This window comes from Eleutherodactylus coqui, chromosome 1 (assembly GCF_035609145.1).
Source record: "Eleutherodactylus coqui strain aEleCoq1 chromosome 1, aEleCoq1.hap1, whole genome shotgun sequence".
Lineage (NCBI taxonomy): Eukaryota > Metazoa > Chordata > Amphibia > Anura > Eleutherodactylidae > Eleutherodactylus > Eleutherodactylus coqui.
In genome coordinates this window covers 128038720-128060050 of record NC_089837.1, presented here as the reverse complement: position 1 = coordinate 128060050, position 21331 = coordinate 128038720, and the positions used below count along the sequence as shown (strand labels likewise).

General features: G+C 40.8%; 1 protein-coding gene across 1 annotated transcript in view; it reads left to right on the top strand.

Annotated features, from left to right (window-relative positions):
- The window catches only part of VEPH1 (ventricular zone expressed PH domain containing 1), a 252596-nt gene that overhangs the window by 73140 nt on the left and 158125 nt on the right, over window positions 1–21331 (top strand). Inside the window, exons 5-7 of the mRNA XM_066600287.1 lie at window positions 1367–1533; window positions 6162–6371; window positions 17139–17359. Coding sequence (XP_066456384.1) covers window positions 1367–1533; window positions 6162–6371; window positions 17139–17359 — 598 coding nt within the window. The remainder of the gene's footprint in view (window positions 1–1366; window positions 1534–6161; window positions 6372–17138; window positions 17360–21331) is intronic.

The window sequence follows — 21331 nt, the reverse complement described above, 5'->3', positions numbered from 1 at the left end:
AGTGCATATGCTATTGTCTTTTTAGAACATATACTGTACAGGTTCCTTGGAGATCGGACAGCAGACTGATAGGTGTCCCTGTGCTTTCCGATGCAAGTTGAGCCTGAGTTTCTCAGGTGTATCAAGCATACAGCCATTAGCATCTGGCCTAACACTTTCATATTTCAAAATCCTCTTGAAAACCAATGGATTTTTCGCTTTTTCATAACTATTTATTATTATTTTTAGATCTATATTGTAAATCCATTTTAACTTAATTCGTAATACTATTTTACCTGTTAATGATATCCATATAGAAAATGTACTCAAGTAAATGGGACTCAGCTTGCACTGTATTAGGGCCAGACCAGTCGAAGCAAATCAGGAACTGGGTCTATAGCAAAAGTCCAAGTCTCTGCTTTATAGTCGTTGTAACTGCCATGGTGTAGTCTGTTCAAAACATAGTCCATAACAATCCTCAGAAACGAGGTTGAATATAACAAATGTGTTTACCGAAAACTCTTGGTGGTCATTAACCTTTCTGCGTGTTGGATGGAACCAGAGGAAGAGGCAGAATGCAGCAAAAGCCAGAATGTCTTTATGTCCATAGGGCCATACTTGGCTGTCTAGAGGACTACTCTTCCGCTACCTCTGCGGAACTGCTTAGCTGCATGTCATTCTCTGCCCTGTCTGCAACACTTTGCCACACCCGGGGACCAGAAACATGGAAACGGGCCAGGCCCCGCACCTCCCCAAAGTTCAACACTGCCCTTAAAGTGGCACATACATATTGAACAGTCCCCCTTTACAGGTAGAGTTGGTGTCAAACCCCTGCCGATCTACTATTGATGACCTATCTTATAGTCAACCAATAAATGTTTTTGTTGGAAGTATCTCAATACCTTTATACCTTTCATACTATTAAATTCCATGATGTTTGGAATCAAATATGTCTAATGCTTGTTATCTCTTGTGGTCTTCAGCAGCAATCCTAATGAAGATGTACAGTTTGCTCTCCATCTTCTGTAACATAACAGTTTTTTTTGTATATTTTACACTTTGAAAGTAGAATCCCTAATAATATACAGTTGTTCTCTTTCTACCTGTTGCATTTTTATTATTATGTACTGTAAATCTACAGCTATGAATTGGAACTACCATGGATGGTTGTTGTAGCTTATTTATAAAACCATGGAATCAACAATACACACAGTAATACGCAAGGAATTTTCTGCTTCCTGAAAAAACATTAGAATTCTGCAGACTCCTTGACAAATTAATTTTCTATACTGTTTTAATAAGTTCTAATGTCTAAGTACAAATGCATAGCATAGATATAAGTTATAATTCAGAACTACATTTACTAATGTCTTGTTATACTTCACAGGTAATAGCATGCTCCTCCGAGTACTTCCATCAGTTTACGAGATGCAACCTCTGCCGATACATCAATTCCTGAGAGACCTAGTTTCACAGATGCCCCATTTAGAGGAAGGAGAGCAGCATCATATGCTAAGGTTGCTACAAGCAATAGCAAAGACTAAGCAACCAAAGGTATTAACTATTATACATTGCCTTCTGTCCGTATTTCATGTAATGCGTTCATTAAAATGTAGTTTGGGAAATAAAAGCCATACATCTGTCCTTCGCCATCTTCTTTTAATAACTGGCATGTCACAATAACATACTTAGGTAAGCATGCTAAAATCCACACACAAGGTTAATCTTAGTATAACATTTCTAGCAAAACCAGTTTTTGAAGTAGACTTCTCCATCTCATATATACTTAGACCGGTAGAGCTGTGCATTGGTTGAACCCACTGACTTTGGCAAGACCAAACAGTTATCTGATGTGTATATTAGTTTCCCGACTCTCTCCAGAGGACAGATGTTGAAGAAGGGAAGGATTGGACTCTAACTGCCAAATCCTTTTGCTCCTGACAGACATGCCACTGCCAGAGGTGTCCTGGTAGCATCTTTCTCCTCCCTTGTTAGCCTTTTATAATACATGTGTTCACAACTGTTCTTCCTTCATGAATATTTTATGTATCAAGATAGCTTCCACAACATATTCCATAGACAATTGTCATTATAATCACATCAGTGCTCAGCTTTATAGTCCATAGAAATCCATTTTCTACATGTAGAGCAGTACGGCTGGCTGTACTTATGCACATAGCACAAAAGCCATATGGCAGGACATGGAGTCCTAACTGGAGATTTAATTTTCTGTTGTGACTCCTGTAAGAGAGAGAGAGTAAAACCCAATTGCATAGTTGAAGAGTAGCATGTAAGAAGCAGAAATCCACTTTCCACATCTCCCATGGGACCACTGCTATGACTGAAGTACAGAAAGTATACTCAAAGTAGCCTCCTTCTGCTACAATACATGCATGGAGCTATTCGAAAGCACAGTCTAGCGCTGACGCAATCATTGCAGGACTGTCCTAAGGTCCATTTACACGTAATAATTATACTCAAAATTCGTTCAAACGAATGAAAATGAACGATAATCGTCACATGTAAAGGTGGGCATCGTGCACTTTTCATTTGAACGATGATTTTAAGGTGAACTTAAAATCCATCTTTCAGCTAGTGACAAATAAAGTATCTCTCAATAGACCTCATTCTGTTATCTCCATGGGAGGCAGCAGACAAGATTGTAATTTGCCATCAGCCATGAGCAGAACAATGCAGCTGTGTGCACAGCTGCACCTGTGATTAATTACATGCCGGTGCAACTATACCGGGTACTGGGATCAGACTGGAGTAATTAACCAGAGCCAGCATGCGTTTGTAACAAACAAGTCATGTCAGACGAATGTAATTTCCTTTTATGACAGAATCACCGACTGGGTTGATCAGGGTGATATAGTATATCTTGACTTTAGTAAAGCATATGACAAAGTATCTCACACTATACTTATTGAAAAAAATGGCCAAATATGGGATTGACAAGGCAACTGTTAGGTGGATTCACAACTGGCTGAGTGATCGTACTCAATGGGTGGTCATAAATGGCTGCACATCCAAGTGGAAGAATGTATCAAGTGGGGTACCACAAGGTTAATTTTTAGGGTATTTTTTTCTGTGAAGGTCTGTTAAGCAATTTGAGACCCCTCTGCCCCGGTAAACTTTTTTAGATAAATTGGGGCTGTGCCTACTCTCCCTTTTGTTCAGGTAGGAAGAAATAATACTCATACAAATAGCTGAACTATTCAATATGAGTTCAAATGACCCTTCTCAGTGTACAGAAACATCTTGTCACAGCACCAAACATTTCTAAGCATGAGTCCAGTGTGACATCATGTAACCAGCACTGAACCATGTGATACACCTTTTGACATAGGAACAGTCTCATTTAGCTGCTGGTACCGTGGGAAAAGCATCTCCCCATCTGTAGTATTATTAGCTTTGGGTTACTGATGTTATTTCTTAATAACATTGCCAACAGTGGACTTTGGAAGGTCCAAAAGTGCTGTAATGTCTCTTACTGATTGGTTGCTTAGGTGACATCTTACCATCATAATCGGTTGGAAGTCTGTCAACTCTACACCTTGTGGCATTCTGATGTGTTCTGTACTGGGATATGCCTGTGTGATTCTCTCTGTTATACCTAATGCCCTATCGTCTTAGCCTGACAGCACAGGATTGGTGGTGGGTCCAATACTTTTGTCAGCATAGAAAAATTCCACATAAATTATGCCTCTGAAATCCTTTTCTTTTTGACACGGTTTTTCGTGCAGATCTAAGCGCAGAATTTGCCCTGTCAATGGGCAAAATAATTCAGATGCAGAAAATCACATTTCCATGCATTTGTCTGGTATAAGTTGCACGCAAGTCTCTCGGGCATAACTTATGACTAGTGTGCACCTGGCCATAATGAAATAGGAAGGCTGGGGCAGTTGAGAGATGCTCTAGTAGTCAGACAGGTGCTAGATCAGACTCTTCTATATGTAGTGTCTGAGCTGTGCATGCTCCAAGAAGATCTCTCATTACTGTCAGGACCCAACAATCTAGGAAACTCCTCTGAGATCATGCTACACCATTTTCAGCCAAATACTGGCAGTCCTCCATGGTCACACATACCAGATATGCTCCAGGAAGGGAAAATCTATCCCTCCATCCTCAATTTCTAAAAAGTCAGGAGCTGCGGTGCTTAGGGGGTCTGACATACAATCCGACTGACTGACACACACAAACATCCACAGTTACTGCCATACAGGCATGACACAAGCATTGATTTGCTAACACATTGTACGACCCACACACTGACTAAACACATAACTTACTGACAAACACTTTACTGACTCATTGCATGACAGATGACACACACCAACTTACCTGCACACTAATATACTGACATACATCTTATTGGCACACCGCATGGCACAAACTAACTTACTGAGACTCTGCATGATGCACTTTGTGATGAAATAGAAGAAGCCAGTTCTATCCACAGCCAAAGATATAAAGTCCTCTACAGGTAAATATAGCAGTAAGCATGAAGTAATTAACCTAGGGAACATCTGACTGCAATAAACTTTTACTGACAGATGTAGACCTATGCCACACCAGCCGAAGCGCATTTATGCACACATTTGCGCTGAGTATTTGCACGATGGGTGTTGCATTTTTGCACACTCCTGTGTGTGTTTTACTGTATTTTTGACATGCGCACTTGTAATAAAACACGCAAGAATACTCTCATTGATTGCAATGGGCAATTTAGTTAATGTGTTCAATGTGTGCTATTTTGTTGCGCAAATGCACAGGAAAATAGGGCATGTTGCATATTTTTTGAATTAATGAAATGTGTGCACAACATACGCTTATGTGAACGAACCCATTAAAATTAGTAGAAATCACTTGGGCAGAGGAATCAAATCTAATCCAAAACTCCTTCACTGATTAGATTCCTGAAACATAACTTTTACTAAATATTAGCTAAAAGATATACAGGCTGAAAAAACACACAAGAAGACATATGAATGAAATTAAGCAACTACCACTCTTAACCGGACTTCGCAACTTATGAATAATTGTGAAAAAACAGAGTGTTTCATTATAGGGTCAATTAGACAGAGCTTTATAAATATTTTGTGCACTGTCAACTAGAATACATTCGCCCCTTACGCAACAGTAGGATAAGAAATAAAAGAGAGAGTTGCAGTACCCCAAATGTTGCCTTATATTATCAAGAAGGCAACAGATATTCAATGGAATTTATTATCTGCTACCATCAAAGCGCAACAAGGTCTACAGAACCCTTTCATGCAACTGTTGTTTTAATTATAGGGTGATAGATCACTATAGTGGTGATAGTGGTTAACTTTGAATAAGTGGGCAAGTCAGCGCTGAGGTCTGTGATAGTAAGATTTGATAGTAAAAGGACTGAAGGTTGTGCTTAGAGATTTGAGAGGAGAGTTAAGGGCCTTTTACGTGGTAAATTGAGTCTGAACATTTCTATGAATGCTCATTTGCCCAACAATCGGGCCATGGAAAAGGACAGTGACAAACTGACAAACAGGCAGATGCTCGTTCATTGGCTCATTGTGTTGTTTAGGTGAGCATAAAGATGTTCGCTGGTTGGTTGCATATCTCCCCATGCAACAGGAGAAATATGTAGCCAATCAATGACATCTGTAGGGCAACAAACAACTGTGTTAATGATTGGTTGTCCCCATAGAGCATTGTTGGTCCCCAATAGAGCTCATTGTTGGTCAGTGGTCGTTCACATGGACAAATTATTTGCCAGTGTTAAAAGATCCTTAGTGAAGTTAAAAATTGAGCAGAGCAAGAAGAAACCCATTAGCAAATGAATGTCTTTTTTTATCTAGAGAAGAATTAGTAAGTTGTGAAAGTCTAAAAATTGGGTTGAGGAATAAGGATAAAAAACGAGAGGCAGATGAGGATAATTGGGTTGTCAGTGGGGCTGTTAAAGTAATGCATAATGAGAGTAGGTATTTCACAAGATAAGAAATTAAGAAGTCAGGCAGCAAAGTGATCAGGGGACTAGTAGGCTGAGCCCGGGGGCAACAGACGACCGCCACTCTCGGAGAGAAATACGATATATTATAAAATTCTGAATTTCATATCACTGCCTAGGAAATCCCACCCTTCCTTATCTACAGGTAGGTTTTCTCATTCTGATGATTGTTATTACTTTGTTTTCCTTTCAGGTGCTTTCAGCAACTGTGCCTGTCCTTACAGAATATCTATCTGATCCAAGTTACAGTGATATTGTCGTGAACATACTACTAGACATTTCGTCATATGAGCCACTGACCCTGGCTGGATCTCTTTCTGCATTAAAAGGAATTGGTGAACATTTCCCATGTCTTATTGGACAGATAGCGAAGATTTATGGGGCCGTGGGACGTGTGGATGAGGTATGTAACCACTGAGAGTTCACTGTTTTAAAAGTGCAAAGTTAAAAGCAGGGTTAGTAGATACAAATTTTCCTTTGACCTAATTGTTAGTCAGTCACCATACATTTCTCATAAGTATTTCAGCAACAGGATGTTCATTTCGTTACCATGAATAACAAGGTCAAAGGTTGCAAAATAAAAGAGTTCAAATTTAGTTTGAGGGAAAGATTTCATATGAAGATACCAAGTTGTAATCAAATGCTTCCCATGTCAAACTTTCTAATGAAAAAAAAATTGGTACGGTGTTGGCCAGTAGAGCAAAATGTGATTGTGAGAGAAAGCAAGTAACCTTGTAGATATGATACCTTGTATTGGCTAACAAAAATACATGATGTTATAGCAAGCTTTTGGACTTTTACTCTCAGTTCTTCATCAATCAAGGCATAATGAAATGGATCTGAAGAGGCATGCATATATATACACACATACTTATGACAAGGCACAGACATGGATGTGAATAATTTGCACTTAAAAGAATAGTCACTGGCAAGGGAGTGAAGGGTTTATGGTCCCTGATAGAGATGAGCGAGCATACTCACTAAGGGCAATTACTTGATCGAGCATTGCCCTTAGCGAGTACCTGCCCGCTCGGGAGCAAAGATTCGGCTGCCGGCGGCGGGCGGGGAGCGGCGGGGGAGAGCGAGGAGGAACGAAGTGGAGATCTCCCCTGCTTATGGCCGCAACTCACCTATCAAAGCGCTGCGGAATAAGTTGGCGCTATACAAATAAAGATTATTATTATTTATTATTATTATCATCCGCGCTGGCAGCCGAACCTTTTCTTCCGAGCGGGCAGGTACTCGCTAAGGACAATGCTCGATCGAGTAACTGTCCTTAGCGAGTATGCTCGCTCTTCTCTAGTCCCTGAGTTACTGCATCCTAGCACAGAAATACAAACATCTTTTAGAAGTCACTGATAAGGGAGTGAAGGTTAAGGCCCACTTAGATGGGACGGATGTCGGGCAAACAATGCACTCGTCAACGCAAGTACCTGCTCACATGCTTTTGTACAGGAGCAGATATTGTTGCTTCACAGTGGGGCAGCTGCAGGAGATTTCTCTCCTCGCACTCCCCCGCCCCTCTCCATTCACTTAACATAGCGGCCGTTCAGAATTTTAAGCTGCATAACACTATCAATTCTTCTAGATACACTTGCACATGGGTTTTGAAGGAAGTCTGCAGGGATGTTGTTCCAGTCATCTTGGAGAACTAATCACAGATCTCCTGTGGATGTGGGCTTGCTCAAATCCTTTTGTCTCTTCATGTAATCCCAGACAGACTCGATCATATTGACATCAGGGCTCTGTGGGGGCCATATCATCACTACTTGTTCTTGAAGATAATTGTTGCATATTTGATGTCGTTGTTCTGCTGCAGAATGCATTTCAAGTCAATCAGACGCCTTCTGTTTTTGAAAGAAATTCTTACTTTGCAGCATTTTTCCCACACCTGCCTAAAACTTTTGCACAGTACTGTATGTTGGACCATTATTTTTATACTACATTAGTCTCAGACAAGTAGGTCTGCTCAAACTGAAGTTGCCAAAAAATTTATAGGCAATCAGACAAACACTTTTCAGAATATTAGCAAATTCAAAGGCATGGCAATTGCTGATGAAGAGTTTCAGTTGGCAAAAAAAAACCATATACCTTAATAGAGGATTCTAAATTAATTAAAGTCCTTTGTTCTGTATTTTCATCTCTTGACCAGTAGAGAGCAGTTACAAAGAGTGTCTCTCAATCTGGTCGACTTGCCCTGTCCTTAGAGATGAGCAAGTATACTCGATAAGGCAAACTACTCGAGCAAGTAGTTCCTTATTCGAGTACCTGCCCGCTCATCTCTAAAGATTTGGCTGCCGGCGCGGGTGACAGGTGAGTTGCGGTGGTGAGCAGGGTGGAGCAGGGGAAGAGAGGGAGAGAGAGATCTCCCCTCCGTTCCTCCCCGCTCTCCCCCACCGCTCCCCGCCCCCCGCCGGCACCTGAATCTTTAGAGACGAGCAGGCAGGTACTCGAATAAGGCACTACTCGCTCGAGTAGTTTGCCTTATCGAGTATGCTCGCTCATCTCTACCTGTCCTACATTACATGACCAACCCATTAGTTTCAATAGGCAATGTGCAATGCTGAATTTATTCCTATGATGGTGCTTCAGAGAAACTCAATAGTTTACTGCTAGATTTCCCCACATAGTATAATTGATCACTGGAGGGTACTAGCAGGGGGACACTTTGTGATCAGCTTATAATCAAGGGACCCTTTTAAAAAGTAGAGCTTGTCCAAAACATAAAACCTCTTTAAATGGCAGCACTTAAGAAGTAAAATAAATATAGGATAATGAAAACCAATAAAGACATAGCAGGGAATATGTGACACAATGATGTAATATAAATCAAAACTGAGAAGGAAAAAACACCCGAAAGCTATTTAGTTTATGTAATAGTCAGTCTTTTGTCAGTTTCCTTCTCTCCCTTTGTCAAACGACACATAGTAATACGCGGGGCTCATTGTTATTAAAATTCCTTTAAAAGGCAAAGTATTAACAACACTCACTGCAGAACGCGTTTTTAAAAAATGGTCTACATAATGCTTTGCAAGAGACCTAGAGAAGAAAATATTGCGCTCCCATTTAGCATATTTATATTCAGCAATTGGCTTAACAGTTGATTGTCCCCATACTGCAGATCTACTGCTGTGCGTGAATGGCAGTGAACCAGTGTTGATCGATATGCATTGTCAATTAGCGCTCATATCACTGTTGAGTGTGTTGTTCACGTTTAGTCATTTAAGGCCCTCGGTGACCCTAAAGGCGAGCTCCCTCCATGTTTTTCAGTTTTGCACTGCTTCTTTCAGTTGTGTGATATCCATGCCAGTATCTGCTCTGACAGTATCAGCCATCGTGTTCTTTGGCTCCAGGTCTTCTTTTGCCACAGATCTGTCCAAGCATTATAGATTTTTCTAGCAACTCTGCTCGCATTACATGGCCAAAATACGTGAGTCTGAGTCCGGTCATCTTGTCCTCCAGTGATATAACGGGTCTTATACGATTCAGGACTTCTCTGTTACTTTTGCTGTCCAATGTTGAGTGTTATTTCTTTTGTGCACCCATTGACATAAATGGATGGCTGTCATCCGAGAAGTCAGTCCAGAATGGTACATACTGAATTTTGTTTTACAGTCCATATAAAAATACATGTGTCTGTATAGTCCCACTGACTATAATGGGTCTGTGTGCTGACCACATGCAGTTAGTTGCAAATACGGACAGCATACAGATAGGAAAAATGTCTCTACTGCTAGAAATTAAAGTCAAGGCTGAAGGTTATGAAGGAAGAGATATATTTGTATAATTTGTATATATATATATATATATATATTTGTGTATGTACATAATATATATTTGTTTTTTATTTATCTTTTTTTTAAATCTTTTCATTTAAATGTACCTTGGCCGGAGCCGTGCACACAGACACTTAGATTTGACATAGAAATACACTTTTTTCTTTATCATGGCTGTGTTACAATCAGCAAGAGTTGGAGATTAGTTTTAAAAAATTGCTTTCAAGAGAGGTTTATAGGATTATACGATTAAAAACCAGATTCCCACATTGTCTTAAGGCTCATTTACACGCAAATCCAATCTTTCAAATGATTAAAAAATTGACAGTTCTAGCGATCATTTTGCATAAAGTACTAATGGGCACTTATTCCCATTAGCACTTTATCAGCTTCATTTGCATGTAAATGAGCCTCCAGCAGCTGTTTGCAAACCCATGCATGTAGTCTGGACTTTGCACTCAGCTGCATTGTCTGCGCCTGGGCTGCTGCGGGCTGTCAGCTGAATATAATGTAATCAACTGCTCCCGTGGAGAACACAGCATGCGGTCCCTGCTATCTCTCTCCGGCTGAACCATGGATCTTATGCTCACCTAAAAATCATCGCTCAGCTGAATAGTGGAAGATGGCAGCGTTTACACCAACAATTATCACTCAAAAGCCATCATTTGAACGAATTTTGAGCGATAATCATTACGTGTAACCTTTTATCTGATCTTATGTTTATATACTAATGGTTTTGTATTGTTTTTCATGTTTTTCATTTCCTGATTATTTATTTATTAGTAGGAGTGGTCATGCTTTTATTATGTCATATCCTGTTGCCTTTAAATTACGTGCTCCTTGTACAGGCTATATGCTATGATTAAGGCTTAGTTTTTTTGGTGAAATGTGTAGGTGACTGTTCGTACCTGTGAGTGTTTTTACCTCTTTTCACAGTGCCATGTGCATGCTCTCTCATACAAGTCTATGAGATTGCGGGCACACAGCACTGTGAAAAGAATTGGATGTTCTGTGTGGAGCTTCAGCAGCGGACACCCCAGAAACAAGGGAGCAGGTGAGTATAAAAAATGCCTCACCCGGCTCCCTGTCACCTATCCTAAGAGCACGATAACTTAGTGTATGGTGCTGTAGGAAGGTGACAGGTTCCCTTTAAAGTAGTGCAAGTTCTTTAACAAGTATCACTGAAATCTAAACTGACTTGGAAAATGAAACTTATGTCATCTCTCAAAGTAATTACTTTGTATTCGATCCAGAGAGTAACAATATACTCTACTGGCTTAATGTTGTCAGCAGACTAGAATATCAAGGTCTGCAAACTGATGCTTGTTATCTATCACCCTTGTTAATGAATGCATTGAGAGGGACACTAATAAATAGTGATGACATTCCCATCAGCACAATAGCATATTGGAAATGCAATTGACAATGTCTGCTGTTTATTCAGCTGCTTTCTCCTGGTTGAGAATACTGTAAACACACGGCTTTTGGCAGCATGAGAAGCGGAAGTATTGACCTGTGCTAAATGTGGTCGTATCGTATCAGACTCCTGTTCTCAAGTGATGAGTTGATATTTAAGAACTTCCTGATCTAGGCCTCCAGGCACCGAACACTTTCCCAACTGACTCACACAGCTATGTTAATTTGAACATAATAAGTGACACCTAAGTTTACTGGTATGTTAGACAGGCTACTAGTTTTACACTTTTGATTTATGCTTTAGTTATCTTTGATGCGTCCTTGACTGTTTCTGTGCAAGTAAAACTCAATGAAAGAAAGGTGTGGTTTTCTATCATTATACATTTATCTATAATTTCTATCATTATAGATTATCTGCTAAACCCTCTGTAAAATGTTCTTGATAACTGAATTTGCTTATTTAAAGCATATCCTTATATATGTATGCCACAGTATATTGATTAACGTCAAATCTCTTTGGAAAGCTGTTTGAAAAAACATACTAGGCTGAATGATCTTTCTTAAAATCAAGTGGGCAAATTTTCAGTGAATCAGTTTCCACATGAATCCACAATAGAATGGGAAATTCAAGTGATCAGAATGTGTTTGAAGAAGGCCTGGTGCTAGACTAGTCGGGGCCCACTGGTGTAACTATAGGGGATGCAGTTGCGCCCAGGGCCAGGAGCCCATAAGGCCTCTCTTCTCTATACAGGGAGGCCAGTACTATGAATAAAACATTATAGTTGGGGCCCTGTTACAAGTTTTGCATTGGGGCCCAGGAGCTTCAAGTTACGCCTCTGCCGGGATCAGTATTTCTAAAACTGCCAACCTTGTGGGATTGTCTTGTGCAACAGTATTGAGAATATACCATGAATGGTGTGATTGAGGAAAAACATCCAGAGTAAGGGGATCCTATGGGCATAATCAACTCGTCAACAAAAGGTGTTAGAGGAGGATGACTAGAATTGTTCTAACGAACAGTAAGCATTGTCAAACAAATTACAGCTGAATACAATGCTGGTGCTCCAACTAACATGTCCAAATTTAGAATTTATCACTCCGTCGCACAGATATTCTATAACAGTAGACAAGCAATTCAAATGACTTTTTTGTCAGAGACAACAGAGACAAAAAGGCAGGATTCCAGTGGGCAAAAGAATTAAAAAACGGAATCACTGAGCAGTGGAAAAACGTTTTCGGTGCAAGTAGATCTGAGCCACCGTGAGACAAACCAGAGAGATTTGGATCCCTGAGGAACCTGAGTGGGGTTGCCTGGTTGAAGAAAAGCCATACTGCAACTCTGGGTTGGATAAAGTTATACAATACTGTTTCTCAGTCCAGGAAATCAAGTGGAAATTTTCCGTTTGAGACAGTCTGTAATTGACTTCCAGGAGGACCAGGAATGGCCTCTGTGTGGCCAGAGTTATCAGACTTTATGTAGTAAAACTATCCAAAAACATGCAGCTTGTCAGTTCAGATTTTAGCACTCTACAATACTTAGGACTAAAAAAGCTTGTTAGAATTTGGCATAATATTGATGTAATTACAGCTTCTCTTTAGAAACTGGATTAAATATACCCATGCACTCTATAAAAGTATTCTGACTCTTGATCTGGCTCCCTTCATCCATACTACATAAACATAGAGTGTATTGATTCACTGCCATAGCAAGCATGAGTACTGGTCAGTGTCCAAGAACAGAGTGTATGACTGCATGTACAAGCTAGTGCGGAGGCTAGGACCAGACGGCTGTGATAAGCTGTGAATAAGCGCATTGAAGCCTGTGACTTGTTCAGCGCTGATAAAGGATGGAAAACTGTGGGATGTTTCTTTTCAAAGAAATCCAGCTATTGCACAATCTCTTCACTACTTCACCTTAGCTGTTGCGCAGGATCTTGAAAGTTGGCTAAAGCAACGTAAATTCTGCTTTGTAAACGAAGACCCTATGTATCCAATTATAATGATATAGTAATGATCTTTATTTGTATAGCGCCAGCTTATAATAATAAATTCGCTATACTTTAGATACATATATTTTTTACGAAGAATGAGGGCCTCACGGCTGAGATTGAAATCCTGTTTGAGATTGTAGTTCATAACATCTCAATACTCCTTTATCCTAGGCCTGGTGCTTGGTTTCGGCTCCCTCCTACCCTATTTCCATAACTCTAATGCTGACGTCTTTTGTGGAGAGAGGAATCATGTTCAGGTTCTCACCACCCATTGGGAAACATAATAGGGCCAAACGGGGCTGGGCCTCAGTCTCCTTAGAGTCCTATATGATCTGCATGGGATCTGCAAGGAATTAGTTCAGAATAGTTAATTCCCTTCCAACACTCACAGTAAAGGGACATTGAGTTATTAAGTTTAGGTAGAAGATCTGTCCAGGCTAGGAAAACTTTGACTAGAGCTACACTTTGCCATAAATCATTATCTAGAAAGAGTTTCCCAATTTTTTATACTTTGTGAGCCACATTTAATGCTGAGAATCCACATTCAAGTAAAAAATGTTAACAAAGCACTGTCGTGAAAACACATTTTTCCATCCCTGCCCCCTCACCTGATGGCCTGTCAAACTTTGGATGTCTCCTATGTATATTGCAGTCATTTTCATGCAAGTGCAGCCTCCTGTTTGATGCTTGTCAGGCACCATCTTAATGTTGAGATTTGTCCATGCTTTTGCTTTTACTTTTACTATTTTAAGGTATCAATCCCATTATGTATCAGCACAGCATCACTGCTGGGAGAACAATGTAATCCTCTTTAACCCTTTACATTTACCTCAAAAAGCTAAATCCCATAAATATATAGTCATGCCGGTTGAACTGGTATTTACTTCATTATAACTGTGTGACAGAAACCTCTAATCATCACCAGTAACTGTGATGGGAGCCCCCTCCCTATGAACAGCCTGTGTGGTACAGTTCATGTAATTTCATCATACATGAAGTCCTAGTAATCTGGTGACCCTTTGTGAGAACAGAAAGGCGAGTAATTCCCATGGGGTTCACCATGACATCACATGATTAAACTGAAGAAAGTTTTTCAGACAGAAAGAAATAACTAAGTAAGGTAACACTAGCTGAGTGAAAACAAAATCACTGGAGTAACTCTTTAACGTATTAAACATGAAGAAACACAAAATCAAATCAAAATCAGCCAGATATTTTTGTTTGGAGTTTGACACACTATTATTCCACCATCCAAATCAACAGTGTCTGGGTGCTAGGATATGTCTGTAACATCATTAACATGCATGTCATATTGTAGCAAGTGCATATAATGATAACTCAAAGCTCCTATAATGGACCCACACAATGGAGGTTTCAGAGTAAAGTCAGGCCTACTTGACTGTATGTGTAGAGTTCTACCACTGTGGGGTTGGCGGTGAGCTGGCCTATTTCCGCATATGGCAGCGATATTGCACTGAGCGTGATGGTGTATCTCACTAAAACCGTCATGTGCAGTCTTCCTGTTTTCTTTTGTTTAAATTTTCCACACTGTCACTTTGCAACAGCACATATGTAAATGTGTATGGTTGGCGTTGATTGCCCACCCTTAAAGAACAATTGGTTCTCTCATGCATAGAACGTGGCAAAATAGAACATGCTGCGTTCTTTTTTGCATTTGTGTATTACGCAATGTATACACGCAATGTGAGCGAAACAGAGTAAGGCATTGTATTTAATTGCCTGCAAATTACTGCGTATCACTTGTGTGTGCATTGCTCATGTAATACACGGTATACTTACACTCGTGTGAGCCGGACCTTACTGGTAAGTCACAGCTGGTTTTAAATTTCAGAATAATGAAATATACATTTGGGGTGGATTTCTTTAAAGGTCTTCAAATTCTTATTTCTACCAGTGACACCCCAGCCGCCGGTTCCGCTCTGCGCATGTGCCGGCTGGACGGCAGCCAGCACATCACAGAGCCGGAGCCGCGATAGCAGGTGAGTGCCGCGCCGATCCCTGCAGAGGCTCGGGTCGGGTCCCGCTGCGTGACGGAACAATTATCGTTCAAAAAATGGTTCAAACGTGCGAAAGTAAACACTACTCATCTAGTCTAAGTGCAGCCAACGACCAAGCAATAAAATCCTTCACTTTTTCTTGGCTCGTAAACTTATCATACAGTTTAAATCCCAATTGTTCGGCCATTCTCATTAACTTATACAGCAAATGTGAACGACTGAACCATTTCTCGTTTGAACGATGCATAAACAGGCTGCACGAGAGCTAATTGTGACGTAATTCACTCAGTCAAGTGATAATTGTTTGGTATAAACGGACGTTAAGGGCAGATTCAGACGAGCGTAGGTGCAAGGGCGCTCAACGGCACAGAGCATAGTTGCTCCTCAACAAGAGGAATTTCTTTTTCACCAGCTTTTCAAACTCCACACCAAAATGAAGGAGTTTGAAAATAACCATCGGAAGATAGGTGCCGACGAGGTTTCCTGCGTGTAGCATTCACTACGTGCATGACAGAAAGGGCAGGACCTATTTTTTTTTACCCGTACAATTAACGGTCAAGAATCCCATAAGTGAAAATGGAACCACTGAAATCCATTGATATCACTGGTTTGGTTTTGTCCTGTTATGCAGCCGTGATTATCACATAATCGCATAAGGGGGAAAAAACACAGTTGTCTGACTCCGTCCTCAGCATGTAACAAGCATGACAATATTAGTTCCTTCTGTCTTGTTGGCTACAGCTTACAGCTATTCTTTCCTCGGCATAGAGTTCTTAAATATTTGTTTTGGAGGTTAAATATACTCCTTCTGATTTGTGGGCTTCCATTATTTCTCCAGTAAATAACAGTGCACATCGCTGGCATGAATAATAGTCCTTGAAAGTAGTAACTAAATAACACAGCAGCCATCAGTTTTCAGTTGAGTCATAAAACAGCCCTCAGTTAAATAGAAGCACTATGGAATAGTGTCCCAATGAAATGGCAGGTTTACAAGTGTTGTACTGTACATTAGTTGTGTAAGTAGAACTTCAGGGTCAAAACTCTTCTGCCGTAACAATGAAAGTCCAACGCAAAAGGTAAAATTAAATCTTCATACGTTATAGTAATCAGATTTAGGAAGTCATGATATGTAGACCATAAAACATAAAAACACCAGGTCGATGCATTCCCAAATCCATTAATTAGGGACTTGAACTGAGTCAGAAACACGTCAACTTGGTGTTTTCATGGTCTGCATACCACCAGTTTATAAATCTGTTTACTAATAAAGCATGATGTTTTAACCCTTTCCAATCCACTGTCTGACATCTGAAGACATTCTGACTGAAGGCTGTGCAGCTCCTATGTCTGAAGACATCCGGCAGGGTATTCTTACTGTATATTACTGGCTGCTCTGTTGTTAGGGGCCTCTCCAGCATGTCTCATACTGCAGTACTGGCTCTAGCCAGCAGACGGTGCCATTGTATAATGGCAGAAAGAGAAAGCCCCCTAGAAAACCCTGAATCCAAAATTGGATTGCAAAGGGTTAATTTTACCTTTGTTGCTGGAGTCTGCCATTGTTACAACATATACTTATCCGGGAACCGGTCCGGCAGTGCAATCCTCTTTATAATCGATTCCTGTACACTTCTATATAAATGGCGGTCTCAAAACTCTTCTGATTCCCATGATGCTTGTAGATAGATAGATAGAATATTACTGTTTGCCTTTCGAAACAGACAGCCATTAAGCTCTACCGGGATGTTTGATATTTGCCATAACTGCCTAGCTGTCATTTGTCCTCCCATAATGCACTGCACTCGTCACAAGAAACCAGTGGAATTCAGAATGTAGCTTTTTGTATAAATGGGGAAGAATAAAATTTATATAACATCAAAATGAGTAGAAATGATAAAACAATGTATTATTCCATGTTTACTAATATAATAGTAGTTATTATTATATATTTATGGCTGCTTTTCACTTGCAGATGATGGCCAAGACATGTTTGACGTATTTGGTGAATCAGTTGAATAACATGGAGCATTCCTTTCATCACATACTCCTGATGGAAATTAGGAACATTACAAACATATTTAATGAAATTCTAGGTATTCAAGGCAGAGACATGTACAGAATGAGCAACAGCCTGACTGCTATAGCCAAGATACTAAACGAATACTTAAATCATGAAACGCTACTAACTTGTAGGTAAGACCCAATTTCTCTGTATATTTTCAATGAAATATTACAATTCTGGGGGAAATTACTTAGATTAACAGATTAATCGTTTGGTCACTCATCCAATCACTATTGCATTATATGTATATTTTTTCTTAGTGGTCCATAATACTGTACATATGTTACAGATAGACTATCTTCAACCATTTTATTGGACATATAATTAAAAGGGTATGGGGAACATGGAATCCCTATTCATGTAATGGCTGAAGATTCATGGTGATTGCGATCCCACCACCTTTCTGATGTTTATGCCTATTTACAGTGTTCCATATAGCAAGGCAAATAAGTCACACATGGCACACCCAACAGTGTTATTCAAAATCTTTCATTGATGAGGGTGCATCACTTTGAAGTTGCCCAATATTTGTTTATGGAGCATCCAGTAAATTCTGTGTACCATCCATTACCTAAAATACACCCCACTCTCCTTACAGCCCCTTTTAGTGGATATTGGTTTCTTAGTTGAAAACGTAAGTGCATGGATGGACCGTCATCTTCAGCTCCTAGTCACCCAGGCACCAGGCAACATGTGCATTACAACATGCAGAGTGGAAAGAAAGATATAGTTGGATATTGTGTCATGTTGTAAAGCTGTATCTGTCTATACTGCATTGCATTGCCGTTGTTGTTTTTTTTTTACTATTTGAATACATATGCTGCATAATCTTCGACACTTAGGAATTTGTAGTTATGTCAGTAGGCTATTTTGGTGTCCTTTAAAAGCTTCAGCATGTCAGTAGCACTTATAGAACTGGAGCTACAGCTTTTTGAAGTGGGGTCGGGAATACTGAATTTACAGCTGTCACTTTTCAGTCATTGCATGCAAAGGAGAAAAGAAAGGGGAGGGGGCCAGCCAGCAGAAGAAAAGATTTCTGATTCCCCTGTATATTTCCATTGCAGCAAAATAGATTTTTTTTGAGCATTTCCTTGTTGGTCAAATGATAGGTATCCAAGATTTCCTGTATAAGAAGCCAATAGTAAATGTTAGGTCTTGTTATCCACTAAGGATGAGCGAGTATACTCGCTAAGGCACTACTCGTTCGAGTAATGTGCCTTAGCCGAGTATCTTCCTGCTCGTCCATAAAGATTCGGGGACCGCCGTGGCTGACAGGTGAGTCGCGGCGGGGAGCAGGGGAGAGCGGGCGGGAGAGAGGGAGATCTCCGCTCCGTTCCTCCCCGCTCTCCCCCGCAGCTCCCCGCCCGGTGGCGGCCCCCGAATCTTTAAGGACGAGCAGGGAGATACTCGTCTAAGGCACATTACTCGAACGAGTAGTGCCTTAGCACATACTCGCTCATCCTTATTATCCACCCTATGTGATCAAAAACATTCCAGTGGATGAAATAATATGTCTTAAGGTTAGGTGTATTTTAGCCGCAACTGAGAGTTGCTCCTGAGGGACTTGGGAGCAACTCGCATTGGACTGCAGATGCTGTCCATATGCTGACCAATATACGCAGACACAGCACATTTACATGTATTGGCATGCCCTATTTCTCATCCGTGACATGAACAGGAATAGCACATGCCATGAGTTTTTTCATGCTAATCATCACTTTATGTGAAAAAAACATCCATTTGTATAGCCTCATAGGCTATAAAGGGGCTGCATGCTGTCCATTGAATTACATCACATGACCCCAAAATACACTAGCTTTAGAGGAAATGTAGCCAGGCAGAGACATTTGAACAAGAAAGTGTTGACATGTGATAATTTGATAGTCACACATTATCCCACACGGTCTGTACACAGAACCTCTAATACAGTTTCCAACATTAATAGGAGTGATTTATTGAATAATGAAAACTCACGGACGGAGGAGTCTGCGCTTACTGATCAACCTCATTGCTGAACCTGCATTAGATATAGATTATTATTAATAAGTGGCAGCACATTTGGGACAAATAGGGTGAATTGGTCAAACCATTTAAGGAGACAACTATTGTGGATATAACTATTGTGGAGTATCTTAAGTGTACATTTTGTTAGCAGAAAAAAATAAGTCCTGCTACGATTTTTCGATCTCGCGGCAGGGTGATGATATATAAATCGTCCATGTAAATACAGCCATTGAAAATAATATGTTGTATTTTTGTGTGAGCTTTGTACATCTCACAATACACAAATCTTGCATATTTTTTTCGTCCATGTAAATAATAATAATAATCTTTATTTGTATAGCGCCAACATATTCCGCAGCACTTACATAGACAGGGGGAATACAGAAAGACAAAAGTACAAAAAATTACAGAACCACGGTTACATAGTAATCAGTTGATGGAAACAATAGGGGTGAGGGTCCTGCTCCAACGAGCTTACATACTACGAATAGTGGGGTGATACAGAAGGTAAAGGGGCTGGAGATGTGCACGGTATGGCGAGGTGGAGAGTGAGGGATGCTATACACATAGACAATGGTCAGACATTTGGCCATGTGATGGCAGAAACAGTATGACTGCAGGAGCGGTTTATGATGGCTAGCAGGGATTGCAGTCAGTAGGTCAGGGAGCATGTTATCAGGTGGAGTACGAAGGGGTTTGTTTAGGGAATGCGGTATGCCTCCCTGAAGAGGTACGTTTTTAGAGCATGCCTGAAGTTCTGCGAGTCCTGGATTGCCCGGGTAGCCTTTGGTAGTGTGTTCCAGAGGACCGGTGCTCCTCTGAAGAAGTCTTGGAGGCGGGAATGAGAAGTTCGAATCAGAGGGGTGCGCAGTCTAGTTTCGTTAGCAGAGCAGAGAGCCCGGGCTGGGTGATGGATTGAGATGAGGGAAGCAATATAGGGGGGCGCTGCGCTGTGGAGGGCTTTGTGGATGAAGGTAGCGAGTTTAAATTGAATTCTACATTTAATGGGCAGCCAGTGCAGTGACTGGCACAGGGTAGAGACGTCCGAGTAGCGGCTGGACAGGAAGATGAGCCTGGCTGCCGCATTCAGGATGGATTGGAGAGGGTAGAGTCTGGTGCAGGGGAGGCCGATCAGCAACGAGTTGCAATAATTGAGCCGGGAGTGGATGAGGGCAACAGTGAGCATTTTTAGCGTGTCTACAATGAGAAAAGAGCGGATTCTTGCGATGTTCTTGAGATTGCAGCTGACATGTTCGGGCGAGAGATTGGATGTAGGGGGTAAATGAGAGATCAGAGTCGAATATGACCCCAAGGCAGCGGGCATGCTGTCTGGGAGTTATGGTGGCGCCACACACTGAGATGGAGATGTCAGGATGAGGTCGGTTAGTGGAGGGTGGAAATACCAGTAATTCAGTTTTAGAGAGGTCTAGTTTTAGGTAGAGAGAGGACATAGTGTTAGAGACAGCAGACAGACAGTCGGTGAGGTGTTGGAGGAAAGGTGCAGAAATGTCACAGGAAGAGGTGTATAGCTGGGTATCATCGGCACACAGGTGGTAACTGCACCCTATCAGTAAGGGCTCATTCACACGGGCGTATTGTCACTGCGTATTATGCACATGTATTTTCCGTGCGTGCCATGCTGTAAATGGAGGCAATGAAAGTCTATGAACTTTAATTTTTCCTGTCACACCGGCATTGGAGCTGCAAGGGGACAACCGTATAAAATGCAGGAAAAATAAATCACAGTATGCTCTATTTCTCCCTGTTTCATACAGAGCCCTTGAAGGGCTGCGTATTGAAACGCCACCCCTTCGCAATGCCTGCGATAGGGCAGCATTTAATACGGAGGCCCACTCTGCACAATGCGGGGGATTTGAAAAAAAAAAGTCACACTGCATGTCCGGGACTATGACATCACGGACATACGCAAAGTGCCTATCACAGCCCGCATGCGATCTCGTATGCAATTAAAAGCGCCAAAATTGGGAAATTTTTGAAAAGTGTAATTTTTTCACATTTTGAACTGCATGATACATATTTCCATCTGTTTACTATATTCTGGAAGCACAGTTTGTTTTTTTGTAAATTCTTTGTTTTAT